This window comes from Ambystoma mexicanum, chromosome 2p (assembly GCF_040938575.1).
Source record: "Ambystoma mexicanum isolate Mex_15411 chromosome 2p, UKY_AmexF1_1, whole genome shotgun sequence".
In the NCBI taxonomy this organism is placed as follows: Eukaryota; Metazoa; Chordata; class Amphibia; order Caudata; family Ambystomatidae; genus Ambystoma; species Ambystoma mexicanum.
Genome location: NC_090923.1, coordinates 960,367,328 through 960,381,827, shown reverse-complemented (window position 1 = coordinate 960,381,827; position 14,500 = coordinate 960,367,328). Strand labels below are relative to the sequence as shown.

The 14,500-nt window shown below is 46.5% G+C and overlaps 1 protein-coding gene across 1 annotated transcript in view; it reads left to right on the top strand.

Annotated features, from left to right (window-relative positions):
• The first annotated feature begins 4,298 nt into the window (after positions 1-4,298).
• The window catches only part of ATG2A (autophagy related 2A), a 2,105,371-nt gene continuing 2,095,169 nt past the window's right edge, over positions 4,299-14,500 (top strand). Inside the window, exon 1 of the mRNA XM_069644746.1 lies at positions 4,299-4,574. Within this exon, the coding sequence (XP_069500847.1) occupies positions 4,404-4,574 (171 nt within the window). The 5' untranslated portion in view covers positions 4,299-4,403. The remainder of the gene's footprint in view (positions 4,575-14,500) is intronic.

Below are 14,500 nucleotides of genomic sequence, written 5' to 3'. Positions count from 1 at the left end.
AGAGACCATGACACTGGGCTTGGCTAATTTGTATAGGAAATTCATACCTTCTTTTTCCGAGATTGTCCAACCAATAATTGCCTTATTGAAAAAAGATGTTCCCTTCCATTGGACCATGGCCAAAGAGAAAGCCTTCCTACAGTTAAAGTCTGAATTTACACAAGCTCCCAATCTTGCTCAGCCTGATGTTAATCGACCATTCATAGTGGAGACAGACGCCTCCAATTACGCCATTGGAGCCGTCCTAAAACAGCAATTCGAGGTTAGCTTGGAACATCCCATCGCCTACCTTTCTCGGACATTAACTCCTAGTGAAACCCATTACCCTGTCCTAGAGAAAGAGCTGCTAGCCATCCGTCAAGCCTTCACAGAATGGCGTCATTTACTTTTAGGAGCCAAATTTCCGGTCCATGTCTGCACAGATCATCGAAACCAACACGTGTTGCAAGCCCTGGAATGTAGGAATAGTCGCCAAGCTTGGTGGGCCTTCTTTTTTGCCCAATATCAGTTTCAGATTCACCACGTCCCTGGAACCCAAAATGTAATAGCTGATGCACTTTCTTGTCGTCCAGACTATGAACCTCCGGAAGATCGGACGTATCCCAAGATGTTTCCTCATACCATATTTGTAGCTCAAGCAAACAACCTCCTGGAAGAGATTCGTATGCAAACTCAGACTTCGGAACCTTTGAAAGGAATTTCAGAAAGGAATCAATGGAACTTGAGAGTCAAGGACGGATACTTGTTCAAAGATACCAATCTGGTCATTCCTACACAAAAATTACACCAAAGAATAATAAATCTCTGCCATGATACTCTTCATTCCGGTCATCGTGGTATTTCCAACACCCTCCGTCTAATACAAAGACAATTTTGGTGGCCCAAGATGAAGACCGATGTACAACTGTATATTCAATCTTGCTCCGTCTGTAATCAGAACAAACATGATAACCAGAAACCAGCAGGTCTCTTATTACAGCCTACACCACCAACCAGACCTTGGGAAATCATTGCTACAGACTTCATTGTGGAATTGCCACCTTCTAGAGGTTATACCACTATCATGGTCACCATTGATCTATTCACTCATATGGTTCACTTCACTCCTCTGTATAAATTACCATCCTACTTAGAACTTGCTGGTATTTTCCTGGAACACGTTTTCCGACTGTGTGGACTTCCTTCCAAGATCATATCGGACAGAGGACCCCAGTATATATCTCAATTCTGGAAACACCTCTGCAGGATACAAGGGATTCAACAAGCTCTCTCCTCGGGATATCATCCCCAAACCAACGGTGTCACAGAACGAGTAAATCAAACCCTTGAACAATATCTTCGTTGTTTCTCTACCAAAGTCCAGGATGATTGGTCACTTTTAGTACCAGTAGCCGAATTCGCTTACAATAATTTGGACCATTCGGCTGTTAAGACCAGCCCTTTTTTCTGCAGCCAAGGATTTCACCCTTCGGTCTTACCTTCTGTTCTTCCACACCCTACACCTGTTCCTACTGTCGATTCCTGGATTCAAACACTCATAAATGTTCAGAGAGAAGCCAAGGAACATCTCGAAAGAGCGTGAATCCAAACCAAACACTACGCAGATTCAAGGAAAAGACCAGGGCCTTCATACTCCATTGGGGATAAAGTATGGTTATCCTCGAAACTTCTACCCCGACATCTCAGACCGAATAAGTTGGCTCCCCAGTATTATGGACCCTTCTCTATAAAAGAGATCATCAATCCTGTGGCCTTTCGACTCCAACTCCCGGACTCCTGGAAGACGATACATCCATTTTTTCACAAATCCCTGTTGAAGCCTTTCATCCAAACTACCCGGACTACTCTTAGACCTAGTCCTGTGCTTGTCAATGACCAGCTGGAATATGAAGTTTCTCGTATTTGTGATTCCATATATAGACGAGGCAAACTTCAATACCTGGTGGAATGGAAAGGTTATCCACCCAGCGAACGTACCTGGGAACCAGTCTCAAATTTGAACTCCCCCAGATTGCTCAGAAGGTTCCACCGAATTCATCGAGGTAAACCCGGTGGAACGGGTTTTAGAAGGGGGCATGCTGTCATGATCCGTTGATCACGCCCTTTCTGGTCTTCCTGGTCCCTGGCACATAGGGGGTTACTCGCTGTAGTACACCCAACATGGCCGTATACACGGAACGCGGTCTATCGACCTTTACGTCCTATGCAGCACGTTCAATAAATTAGCCACTCCCCTGCGGTTCCGCGTGTCTCAACGCTACCGATAGCTGTGGCCTGACGTGCTCTGTAGTTCGTTCTCCTGAACTGTGTTGCTTCCTGCTTCCCGGACCTTCCTCCTTCCCCTTTCCTTCTATCTTCCTTGATCCTGTTTCTTCCGCGTTCCGCGCAGACCGCCTCCGTGTGCTGGCTCCATTCCAAGCTTCCTGGAGTTTCCATAGATCCCGGACGAAGAAGCTGAACGAATCCTGGAATCCAAAGATGGCCGAGCGGGCTTGTACAAGACCCGAACTGCTCGGAAGAAAACCCTGACAAAGGACTCCGCAAAACAGAGAAAACAGGTGAGAAAAGGGGAAACCTGTGACACCATCACCTGCTTACCCATCCTACCCCTACCCATTCCATCCACTGTGTTTGCCACCACCCACCACCACTTTCTACATGGCCCTACCCACCCTACCCTCACCCACTCTCTCTGCCCGACTCTACAGCCACTCTCTCTACCCCACCCACCCATCCTACTCTCTCAACCCATACCCACGCTACCCCAATCTCTCTACCGTCACCCACCTCCCCCAACCCACTCTCTCTACTCCCACCCATCCCACTCTCTCTACCTCCACCCACCCCATGCTCTCTACCCTCGACCCACCCCCCCACCCCAACTCTCTCTAAACCCCATGCACCCACCTTACCCCCACACTCTCTACCTCCTCCCACTCTCTCTAACCCCCATGCACCCTAATTAAAAATATTAATATTTTTAACTTTCGCCCTCCTAAAATAATGTAAGCCCAATGCATCCAATGGGAGAATGTAATTCTCCTGATTTTTCTGACAAAATCTCCCTCCCAGATGTTCCAGAATGTTGGCATGTATGCCCTACCCTCATTCGCTCTAGTACCACCCACCTACCCCGCCCTAACTCCATCCACACGAGCCCCACCTTACACCTTACACCTCTCTCTCTCTCTCTACCCCCTCTATCTACCCAAAACCGACCGACCCCACTCTCTATCGCTCTACTCAACCCTACCCAATCACTCTTTCATAAATGCCAACATTTTGCCACAGCTTGGAGGAAGATTTTGTGACAGAAGTAAATGTTCCCATTGGATCGAATTGGGAATACAAACATTTTAGGAGGGAGAAAGTATAAAATAGCAACATTTTTGGTGAAAAAATTGGGGGTTTGCCACCCAAATCGGGAGGGTTGGCATTTATGCTCTTTACCACCCTCTGCCCTACCTCCTTCTCTCTCTACCCCCACCCTATCCCCTCTCAACATTCTTCACACTCTTGCTTTATTTCTTAATATCTCACACTCACCCTTTCTAACTCATATGTCCTCTTGCTCATCATCGAGGGCACCCTCTCTCAATGGCTTTCTCCCTTGCTCTATTCCCCTTATCATGCTCTTGCACACCATCACCCCTTATCACATCCTCCTTTGAAACTTTGCGCTCTGGTGCCTATAAATGCAAATAAAACAGAAATAAACTCCCAAATTATTGGCTTTGCCAATGCTTGTTAATGTGTATGCTGCGTGCATACATGCCAACATTATTCTTTTCGGGAAGCACTAGTGCAGGTCTGGTTTTAACTTTGCATTCTGGGACTTGTAGTCCTAGACGCAGACCGAGGACTACAAGTCACAGAATGCAAAATAAGCTTGTCTCCCGAATTGAATTAATAACTGTGCATGTCTGAGTGTCCTGTCTTCTCTATATAGTTTCAGGAGCATGCAGAGTTAATATGCTTTAAAAGGATGGTTGACTTCTTAGAATCTAGTACTCAGTGCCGCCATCTTGGAAAGGATCACTGATGTTAGTAGAAGGAAACGGGATAGAACATGTGCAGGTATAGGACCTAGTATTTGGTGTATATGCCATAGCCGGGGCGTTCTGTTTGGCGCAAGGTCCACACTTCCCTCGACAAATTTAAGCGATGGTGAGGAAACCGATCACACTCAATTTCAATTCACCTTGCAAGCGCCACTCCAAGATGGAGCTTTGCTTCATTTTTCTATTTTGTCCTCTCTCTACTACCATTGTGCTGTCAGTTCCGTGTGATACTGTCCCATTCAGTGACGTCACAGCATTGACTCCTCCAGGAGGAGGACAAACAAGGAACCGAAAACTGGTCCCCCAATATTGCCCGGGCTATGTGCCCCCTTTACTCCCACCATGTCCCGTTGGTTCTTTCCTTGGTCTGCCTCTATCAAGAAACGTGCCAGCCGCTATCTACTGCAACACTACCTGGGACACTTCCTTCAGGAACGGCTGAGTTTGGAGCAGCTCAGCCTGGACTTGTATCAGGGACAGGGAGGCTTGCGGGACATCCACCTGGACATATGGGTGAGACCACCGCACCTGACAAGGGGCGTAATGTTATCACACACATAACGGGTTGGAGGTTAATGAGAAACCCTTGCATATGAATGGGGTGGGTAAGGAAGAGGTACTCGTTAAGGATTAAGGGAAGGAGTTTGAGGTTCCTAAGTGACAGAAGGATCAGGTTACAGTGGTTCACTTACAGGGTAATGGGATGGGCGAATACAATCACAAATAAGGTGGTGTCAATGAACCCCTTCCACGTACAGAGCAGTCGAGGAGAGAAAAGATTACATACAGGAGTGATCATACGCAGGAGGGGTGAGTTGGGTGGGGGGAGTAGATTACACACACTTATCACATACTCCTGATGTACAGCATGGGAGAGATGCTGTACACACTGGCGGTCTTTAGGCTATCCATTTAGACGACAAAGAGAAACCATTGTACACAAGAGGGTGAGGAGGAAATGTCAATTGTGTGAGGCATCCGCCTCGCTATATTTCGAAGAGAACAACATATGTCATTTATTCTGAACATCGCACACGGGCAGTAAGATATTGTTGTATGGATGAGATCTTCAGTCTCGCGATAGGTGGACTGACCAAGTGTTGGGGGTAAGGGGCGCTTCTGAAATATCTACCTGTTCATGTATGTAAAACCAAAACGCTTATAGGAGAAGAGAAGACCGTTGTATTGCATAGAGGAAGTTTGGACGTCCGCCTGGACGCATGACATTATAATTACACAGGGCCAGACCACGAACTGTCATTACTAACGTGTCGGTCGTCCCCGTACTCATGAGGCACCAAGGACCATTTTTCTTTGTTTAATTAATTTGTATGCCCCCCCCCACGAGTATATTAACCCAGAATCCCGGCTTACTTCATTCAGTTCAAGTATTTTACTGATTAATGGGCAGGGATCCAGGAAGAGGGCTGAGCTATTCTCTGCAACTAAATCCTTTCATGCAGATTTAAGGAACAGCCCCCCACCCCCCTTGCTGAGCGTGGGGGAATGGGTAGTGACCTTCCAGTGCCCCAGCTTGGCATGGGCTTTCGGTTGAGCAAATAGTGTTAGCAGTGCAGCGGAAGCATGTGGAATGCTATATTGCCGACCGCGATGAGGATTTGCATAGCTCTCGCGTTTACTTTGGCTGTGTGCGAGGAGACCATCCAGTCTTACTTTTGTGTGCAATTCTGGGACTTGTAGTTTTCCTAATTTTCAAGTGGGAAAGAAAAAAATACCAAGTCTTCGAATCCAAATGGGGGAAAACCCAGGACTGGATGGCCTTCTCATGCAGCAGCATGATCACGTGAAACTTGAGAGCTCTTGAGTTGATATTACTTACAGGGGTCTGTGCTGGACTACAACTCTCATGATCCCTCAGCAATGGCGGCTAGGGTTGATGGGTGTTGTGCAAAACATCTGGACATCCAAAGATTGCTGACCTATGTATTAGCAGGATCTAAAAATCAGTTATCACCCTGATAATGGGAACTGCCTCTGGGGAAACAGGAGCTGTTATATAGAGTTCAGCAAATGCAGCTCCCATATGAAATGCAAACGATGACTTTTCTGTCCAATCCCATTATGCTTTCAGTGTCTTTTCAATGTGTGGCAATGCTAGTTTATATGCATTCATTAACTGACCAAGTTTATGCCACATGTGTATGTTTGCATGACACCAGCTTGCTTGTGGAGCCAAATGTAGCTCCTGTCAGCTTCTGTTGTCAATCCAGTCACTCTTCTATGCTGCAACCAGGAGCTAAACAGCTCCCAGCAAATTGAAAACCTACATCATGCATCTATTGTCGCAAGCACAGCGCGGCCCAGAGTGTGGGTGGCAAGTGGAGTCTGTAGAAACGGGCCCAGGATCATGGGCAGCGGTAAGACAGCGCACAAACCCCAAAGGGGTGGTGTATGTTTTTGGTAGTTCAAGTGGGGTCATGAATGTGCCCTGAAATATGTTGTGATTTAACAATGCCTGAAATGCTGTTAAGCTGTAGTCTTCCTGGCAAGGTGTTCCATATAGTGTGTGGCAGGCAGCAGATTCCTTTAAAATTAGTGGTAGGGAAAGAAAAGTGAAAACATGTTGACAGTAAGAAACTACTAGTTCTAACTAGTGAGATAAAACAAAGGTGGCATAACAGGAGGGGAAAGTCCAGTGAAATTCCAGAAAGAATAATCCAGATATTTAGGAAGGCCTTAAATGCGCAAGGCACTATAGAGGTAAACTGGGAGAAGCTTCCCAACCCTATCTTCTGCATCAGATTCCGGCTCACTCTCCTCCTACTCAGCTATATCAACTGGCTCTGATTCATCACAAGAGGGCAATGAGAGGGGCAAATACATCGACGAAGAGGCAGTGGGCATAGTCCCGGTGAAGGTCTCTGAATATATGATATTTACACAACAAGAACCAGTTCAAGCAGAAGTGTTGACATCAAGGGCTTCTCCCCCCTGCACTTCAAACATTCCCTAAAGTCTGCTTTGCCTCTTCTTACTGAAATCAAGGAGGGGGTGTTTATGAAATGGAAGGAATTATTCCTTAAACACCAATAGAAGTGTTGGTTTCAAGGTTTATGGTGAAATTGGTTCCTCTAAAATGGGAAGAAGACTCTGCCCCAATCTATCCAAATAAATATCATTCTTACCAGCCCTGTAGGGTGGTTGTCAATGTTTTCAGACAAAGCAGTCTAAGACTTTGCTGACAAAAAGGTTGACCTGGCACACAAAAGAGCTTATGTAGGATCTCATCTTTTGTTGAGAGCAGCAACATATGCATCAAAAGTCCTTCATGATCTTTCAGATGTGACTCCGGTGTTACAGGACATTAGGAGTTAGATAGAATCCTCTTTTGACTACGCATATGATGTATTAGCCTATTTGTTCAATGGTTTTTGGTCGAATCAAACATTTCATCGTATTTCACATGTTTGATTTGACCTTTTGTGTACTTTGCCCGCATACTTTTGAAAACACTGAATATGGAGAGTGGGTGTTGCAGGGGTGTCCCCTGCTCGGTATTCTTGGGTTTCGGAGGTGCAGGGGTGTCCCTCGCTTCCTTAACATTGGAGGTGGGGGACCCCAAATAATAAAAATATGCGTTTAAAATGTGGACACATGCAATGCAGGGGTGTCCCCCGCTTCCTTAACATTGGAGGTGGGGAACCCCAAATAATATAAATATGCGTTTAAAATGTGGCCCCGTGCAAATAAATTGCAGTCGGTTTGCAGCGAACAAAAAGAAAACGAACAAACTCCAATCCGCATATGATGGTGTCAAAGCATCATCATTGACCATGGGTTGCTCCTCCATTTCACATCCTTGTCAATTATGGATTGGGCACTGAGGCTTATCAAAAGCAACAGCAATTTATTTATTTTATTTATTTATTTATTTTATTGCATTTGTTACTCGCCCAAACCCTTAGGTACCACGGCGATGTTACAGACAGCTTGGTTAAAAACATTACTTGGAAATTGCCAATCGGGCGCAGTACATGAGAATACAAAATAATCATACATGACAACTTTAAATGCAGGGCTTAAGTACAGTGATATTTCCTGGAGCATGGAAGGGGATTTTAGTCTTGGTTAAATAGCCACGTTTTCAGAGATTTCTTGAAGCCTGAGAACGTTTGCTCATTTTTGATGGGGAGGGGAAGAGTGTTCCAATATGTGGGTGCGAGATATTGGAAACTACTGCCTCCTGCCTTGGTTGTCTTGTAGCGGGGGATAGCTAGGAGTAGTTGACTGTTAGATCTGAGGGGCCTCTTTGATACTTTTTTGGTGATGGCGTGGTTGAGGTAGATGGGGACACATGAATGGATGCATTTGTATGTGACGCACAGGGCTTTGAATGTGACCCTGGCTTTGATGGGGAGCCAGTGATGGTTTCTTCTAATATTTGAGATATGATCTGACTTCCTTATTCCAAGGGCCGCCCGAAGGGCTTTATTTTGAATAAGCTGTAGTTTGTTTAGATTGGCTTTTGAGGTACCCAGGTAGAGTACGTTGCAGTAGTCGAGCCTGGATAAGATTAAAGCTCTTGCCAGCGTGATACAGTTGGTGGGTGTCAAGAATTGGCGACTGAGAGCAATAAGTTTTGCGGTGTAGGAGGTAGAGGAGGAGAGGGCGTTAATGTGCTTGGTCAAGGTGAGGTTGGCATCTAGGTAGACACCTAGTGTTTTGACTTGTTTGAGTACTGATATGTTTGTGCCATCAATGTTGATGGATGAGTAATCAGGATGTAAGGCTTCTATTTTGGATTGGGAGCCCACAATGAGAACCTCAGTCTTCTCATCATTGAGGCAGAGGCTGTTTAGTGCCATCCAATTTTGGATTATGGCATATATTTTGTTGATAGTGTCGGTGTCTTGAGTGTAATCTCCCGATAAAGGGATGAGGATCTGGGTGTCATCTGCAAAGTTGGTGTAGATGACACCCATGTCGTCTAGCGCTGAGAAGAGGAGTTTAGTGTATGCATTATATAATGTTGGTGAGAGACAGGACCCTTGGGGGACACCAATGGGTACTATGATTGGGTTGGCGGCTTCTTTACCTATGGCGACCCTGGAGGTGCGGTCAGCAAGAAAGGATTTGATCCAGGTAGTAGCTTCGGTGGAGAAGTTAAAGTCTTTCGCTAGTGTGGCACACAGTTTATTATGGTCTACTAAATCAAACGCTGCGGAGAGATCGAGTAGGAGGAGGATGCAGAGTTTTCCTGAATCTCTGATGGTATCCATTTGGATTTTTAAGTCAAGGAGCGCCGTTTCTGTGCTATGGTTGGGGCGGAAGCCTGATTGCCTCGTGCCAAGGAGGTGGTTTTGTTCGAGGTGAGTTTGGACTTGGTTGTATGCTAGTTTATCCAGTATTTTGAGGAGAAATGGGACAGTTGTTATTGGCCTGTAATTAGTGGGCACCGTGGGGTCTAGGGTAGGTTTTTTCAGGAGAGGGGTGACCCAGGCTTCTTTGATGCTAGCTGGTACTAGGTTGGTATTGAAAGAAGCGTTCACGAAGTTGGTGATAATAGGGGTGAGGGTGTGGGCACAGGATTTGACTACTGATGCAGGGACAGAATCGCCTTTGCAGTTGGAGGCTTTAAGTTTGGCGATGGTGTCAAACACTACATTTTGGGATACTGGTGTGAAATGGAATGGGGGGCTGGTGAATTCCTGGTGTGGTCGATTTAGATTAAGGAGGGCAGGTTTATTGGCTAGTGATTGTTTTTTAGTTGTGATTTTTATTTGGAGTAGTTCAATTTTGGCTGTTAGTGCGTCTTGAATAGTGGTGCACCATTCCTTGCTGGGGATGGTTGGGTTTATGGCTGGGGTAGGGTTTTCCAATTCTTTTAAAATGGCAAATAATTCCTTGGTATCTGAGGTAGCATTGCTGATCCTATTATTGTACGCATTAGATTTATAAGTAATAGTAGCTCTTTTATAGGTTTTGTTTATTTCTTGGTAAGCTTTTTCTGCCTCTGCAGTAGGATGCTTTCTGTAGGCATGTTCACGCGCGCGTTTGGTTCTTCTGAGGGCGATAAGGTCCTCATTGAACCAGAAGCTAGATCGCTTGTCTGAGCGTTTTACCTTGGTGGTAAGCGGTGCTATAGCATTAATGGTTGCAGTGAGGCAGTTGTGATATAAGTCAGCTAGGTGACAGGGGTTGTCACTAGTGATCGAGGTAGAATCTAGGATTTTTGAAAGAGGAGGCGTGAGGTTTTCTGGCGTGAGTTTGCGGGCGTTTCTAGTTTCATAGGTAATCATAGTTTTAGGTTTCTTTTGTGTGGGTTCGGCGGGATTGATTGTAAAAACAATGTTATGATGATCGGACCAAGAGAGAGGGGAGATGGCCTCAATGGTTATGGGGGTATTAAGGGAGAGGATCCAGTCAAGGGTCCTGCCTTTGATATGTGTGGGTGCATTAACTAGTTGGCTGAAACCCATGTCCTTCAGGGCGGAATGAAGTGATTCTGCTTTGGCATCTTGGCTGTCATTGAAACCTAGGTTAAGGTCACCCAGGATGATGTATTTCGAGCTAGGTTTTATTAGTGGAGCTAATAGCAACGGAATTTCAGTTTCTGGGTGGTTGTTAGGGCTAGGTGCTCTGTAAATTACTATTAAATTAATAGTAGTTTTAGCATTTATGGGAAATTTTACGAGTAATGTTTCATACCCTTCTATACTTTCGATGGGACAAGATCTAAGCTGTAATTTAGTCTTAACTATAATAGCGACACCGCCTCCTTGTGAGTGGGTCCTATCTGTTCTAAATATGGTGTAGTCGGATGGGATTGCCAGAGTTAGTAGGGGACCTGATGCTTGATGGAGCCAGGACTCTGTGACTACTAGTATGTCGAGCTGTGATTCCATGATGAGGTCGTGCACTTCTATAGCATGCGCCCCTAAGGAGCGGGCATTGATGAGCGCTCCTTTAAAGGTGGATAGTAATTTATTGGGGGTGTGTGGAGCTGGTATGGAAGTAGTGTTGGGTTTCTGGCTAGGAGTATGGTTTTGATGAGGGGGAAGTACTCTGGGCCTAGTTTGTTTGGGAGGTGTGTGTTCATATTTGACTGGGTTGGTGTGGTTGAAGGTACGAGACCTTAATCGGAGGTGTCTTGCTACACCTATCACGGGGTTAGAGAATTTTTCAGTATGGCTGTGGTGAGGCGACTCTGAAATGGGCAATACGTGTGAGATTGGATCAGGGCTGATAGCATGATGCTTGATGGTATTCTGATCGGTCCTGGGGGTGAGACTTGCGTTGTTTGGGAATGGGGGAGTAGAGGGAAGGAATGGTGTAGGACATGGGATAGGGTGATGCCGGGGGCATGCCGGCTTGCTGAGACCGTTAATATGGGGCCAGTAGTAGTGGCCCAAGCAGGGTGTGTGGTTGGGGAGAATGCAGAACGGGAACATGAGGGGCAACCAAGTTTGCATATTGGATTAGTATCAGGGCGAGCTGCGACCATAAGGCACAGCGCTAGCACCTCAAGTGGTCTGTAGGCGACCAAGGGGCACAATACAGCAATCTAATATGGTCTGTAGGCGACCAAAGGGTATAATACAGCAGTCTAATATGGTCTGTAGACGACCAAAGGGCACAATACAGCAGTCTAATATGGTCTGTAGACGACCAAAGGGCACAATACAGCAGTCTAAAGTGGTCTGTAGACGACCAAAGGGCACAATACAGCAGTCTAATGTGGTCTGTAGGCGACCAAAGGGCACAATACAGCAGTCTAATATGGTCTGTAGACGACCAAAGGGCACAATACAGCAGTCTAAAGTGGTCTGTAGGCGACCAGTGTTAGAGATTGGGCGCACATTTCAATAGAATCGGTTAAGATTATAAACATACAGTAGTGTCTCCGGTGTTGGCATGTACTTACAGTACGTTTTCATTGTCCGGGTGGTAGTCTATCGGTTGGAGAGTGGAAAAATTGTGCAGGAGGGGTGGCCACGCCGCGCTCCCATGCGCGTAACAGGCGCAGGAACAGGCCTTTGTGTGGCCTTCGTGCTGGCCACCGGCGGTTCCGCCTACCGGCGGATGGATGCAGTTTTGAACTGCATCAAGCGAGAATCAGCCTCGCTTTCGTGCCGCGCGGCGCCCGGCATGCGGGAGTCAGGCACCTTTAGGGACAGGGTCAGGCAGGCCCTTCTGTAGTGCCGGCGATGGTGCTGCATGCACTCCGTGTGCGTGGGGCAGCTTCAGGGATGGGAGGGGGGCTCCTGCCCTCTACCCTCGGCGAGGCTTGATGGAATGGGGCACAGGCGCAGGAATTATCCCTTTCGAATGGGCAGATGTTCTTTGGGTATGCGCTTGAAGACAAGGTGCATAAAGTCTTCAAAGCAGATAAACATGCAGGAAAGTTGGGTAAGAAGATTGTTCACGATTTATCGAATCCGAAATGTCTGAGGGAGAAAAAAACAGGTAATTTGAATGAAAATGACTTTCGATGTTCCTCCCCTGATCGTTTCTGGTAACCCACAGCCCCGACTCCCTTACTTACCTTTTGGCGGCACACTTTTTGCAGTGTGCCTCTGACTCCTCCATCCCTCTGCGATGCCGGTTCCCTTCACTTACGTGCATTGGATCTGGTGCTGCAGGGTCCCTTTTTTGTGTGAAACTTTGTTGTTTTTCAAGCGGGATCGCCCCATCCACCCCCAATGCCATTATAGCGAACAAGGGTGCAGGGGACATCCCCGCAACCCCTGCTTGCCTTGTTCGCTATAATGGTCACGAATGATAGAATTGTTCATTTTTCGGCTGTACGAAATTCGATCAATTCTACAATTTAAAAAAAAAAAAAAAATTTCTTCATTTATACGGATACCACGTAAGAAGATGACACAAGGGCCAAAACCGCATTCTACAGCTCAAGAAGATCCAGGAGGCATAGGGCAGATGCTTGACGGGACACAAAAATCCAAGCCATTCTCATCCCCCAAGACCCAGAAGTCCTGATGCCAGGCCAGTACCGGGCAGGCTCAGATGGTTCCTGAAATAGTGGTGCAATATCTCGACAGCTGCATGGTGAACATCAATGATGAGCTGGGGGTTCAAGATCGAATTTGCCTCTGTCCTAGTGTCTGAAGGCAAGTTCCTGTTAACGCACACTCCAGAGTGAATACAACCCTCTAGGGAAATAGGCCAGGAGATAGCTTGCAAGCATAACCAGGTTTAATTGTACAGAATACAAAATATCAGCAAAGCATCTGCTGCCCGAGAATGTTCTGACTCCAGAATACATGACAGTGTTTTATGAGGGACCACATTGTCATAGATGACATCGCATAGGACATTTCATTGGGTGGACAGTATACATAATTCTCTTCCATATGGGATGCCAGACTACAATTGGTTGTTTCTCCCGCCGTCAAGTCAGGCTCCACGTGGGTCAGCTGGCCTCCTCTTGTTGTCAGGTCGCTCATGAAATACAGTGTTAAATCTAACCTAGCACACTAAGACTACTACTACATCACTGGAATGCACCTGGGTGGCTCAGGGATTTGGTAAGGGGGAAGGGAGGATGAAATACAGTCACACTGACCCACACATTCAAGGCTTCGTTGATACCGCTCCTCTCGCGCTCAAGGTCTCCACCATGGGTTTTAATGTATAATTTATCCCTCCCTGTACCTTGTGTTATAAAAGATTTGTTTTATGCTGAGGGGTGAAACAGCTGCACATGCTTAGATATTTTATGGTCCCTTGGTTTATGCTAGGACAGGGGGGGTTGCTTGCTTATCCTGGAATGCAAGGATGTGGGGGTCGGGTCAGTGTTGTGGAGCTGGCTGGGGGTTAGAGGCCTGCTGGCAGCTTAGTGGTGATGAATGGGCACTGCGCGGAGCCTGGTGTTGTCTCACGCTCTTGCAGGGTGCATTCCTTTGAAAGATACTAAATGTTTGCAACAGTGAAGGGACATGGGGGGGAAATGGACGTCTGTGAGAACTGATGGTGTGGATTCATTCTGCTTTAAAAATGTTGGGCCTAGTGAAATCTTTCAATGGAGCTCGGCTGGTGCGGCGTGGTCGTGCAAGCCTGTGCTTTTGACATAACTACAAAATGGCATTTCTTTTTATGTGTCTCCTAATGCATGCATCTGCTGTTTGCGCTCTATTTCCTCTGCACCGAGTTTCATAGCGTGGGCATCCCCCCCCATTATACACCACACTATTTCAGGGGATTCACCTCACCTGAAAGCGCTTAGGGAGGTGGGATATACTCATTTCCATCCCAACATGTCTTCAGGAGTGGTCACACTCCCCTTCCCTGGGGTATGGCCAAGAGGAGGGTGATGGTACAGAACATGCCAGAGATGCTTGCAAAAAAGGCTATCAAAAGTGCACTCAGACAGGAGGGTGAAGGGGTTTACACCATAATCTTCAGGGTTCCAAAGCCTTTGGGGACGTTCAGACTAGTATTGGACCTGAAGAACTTGA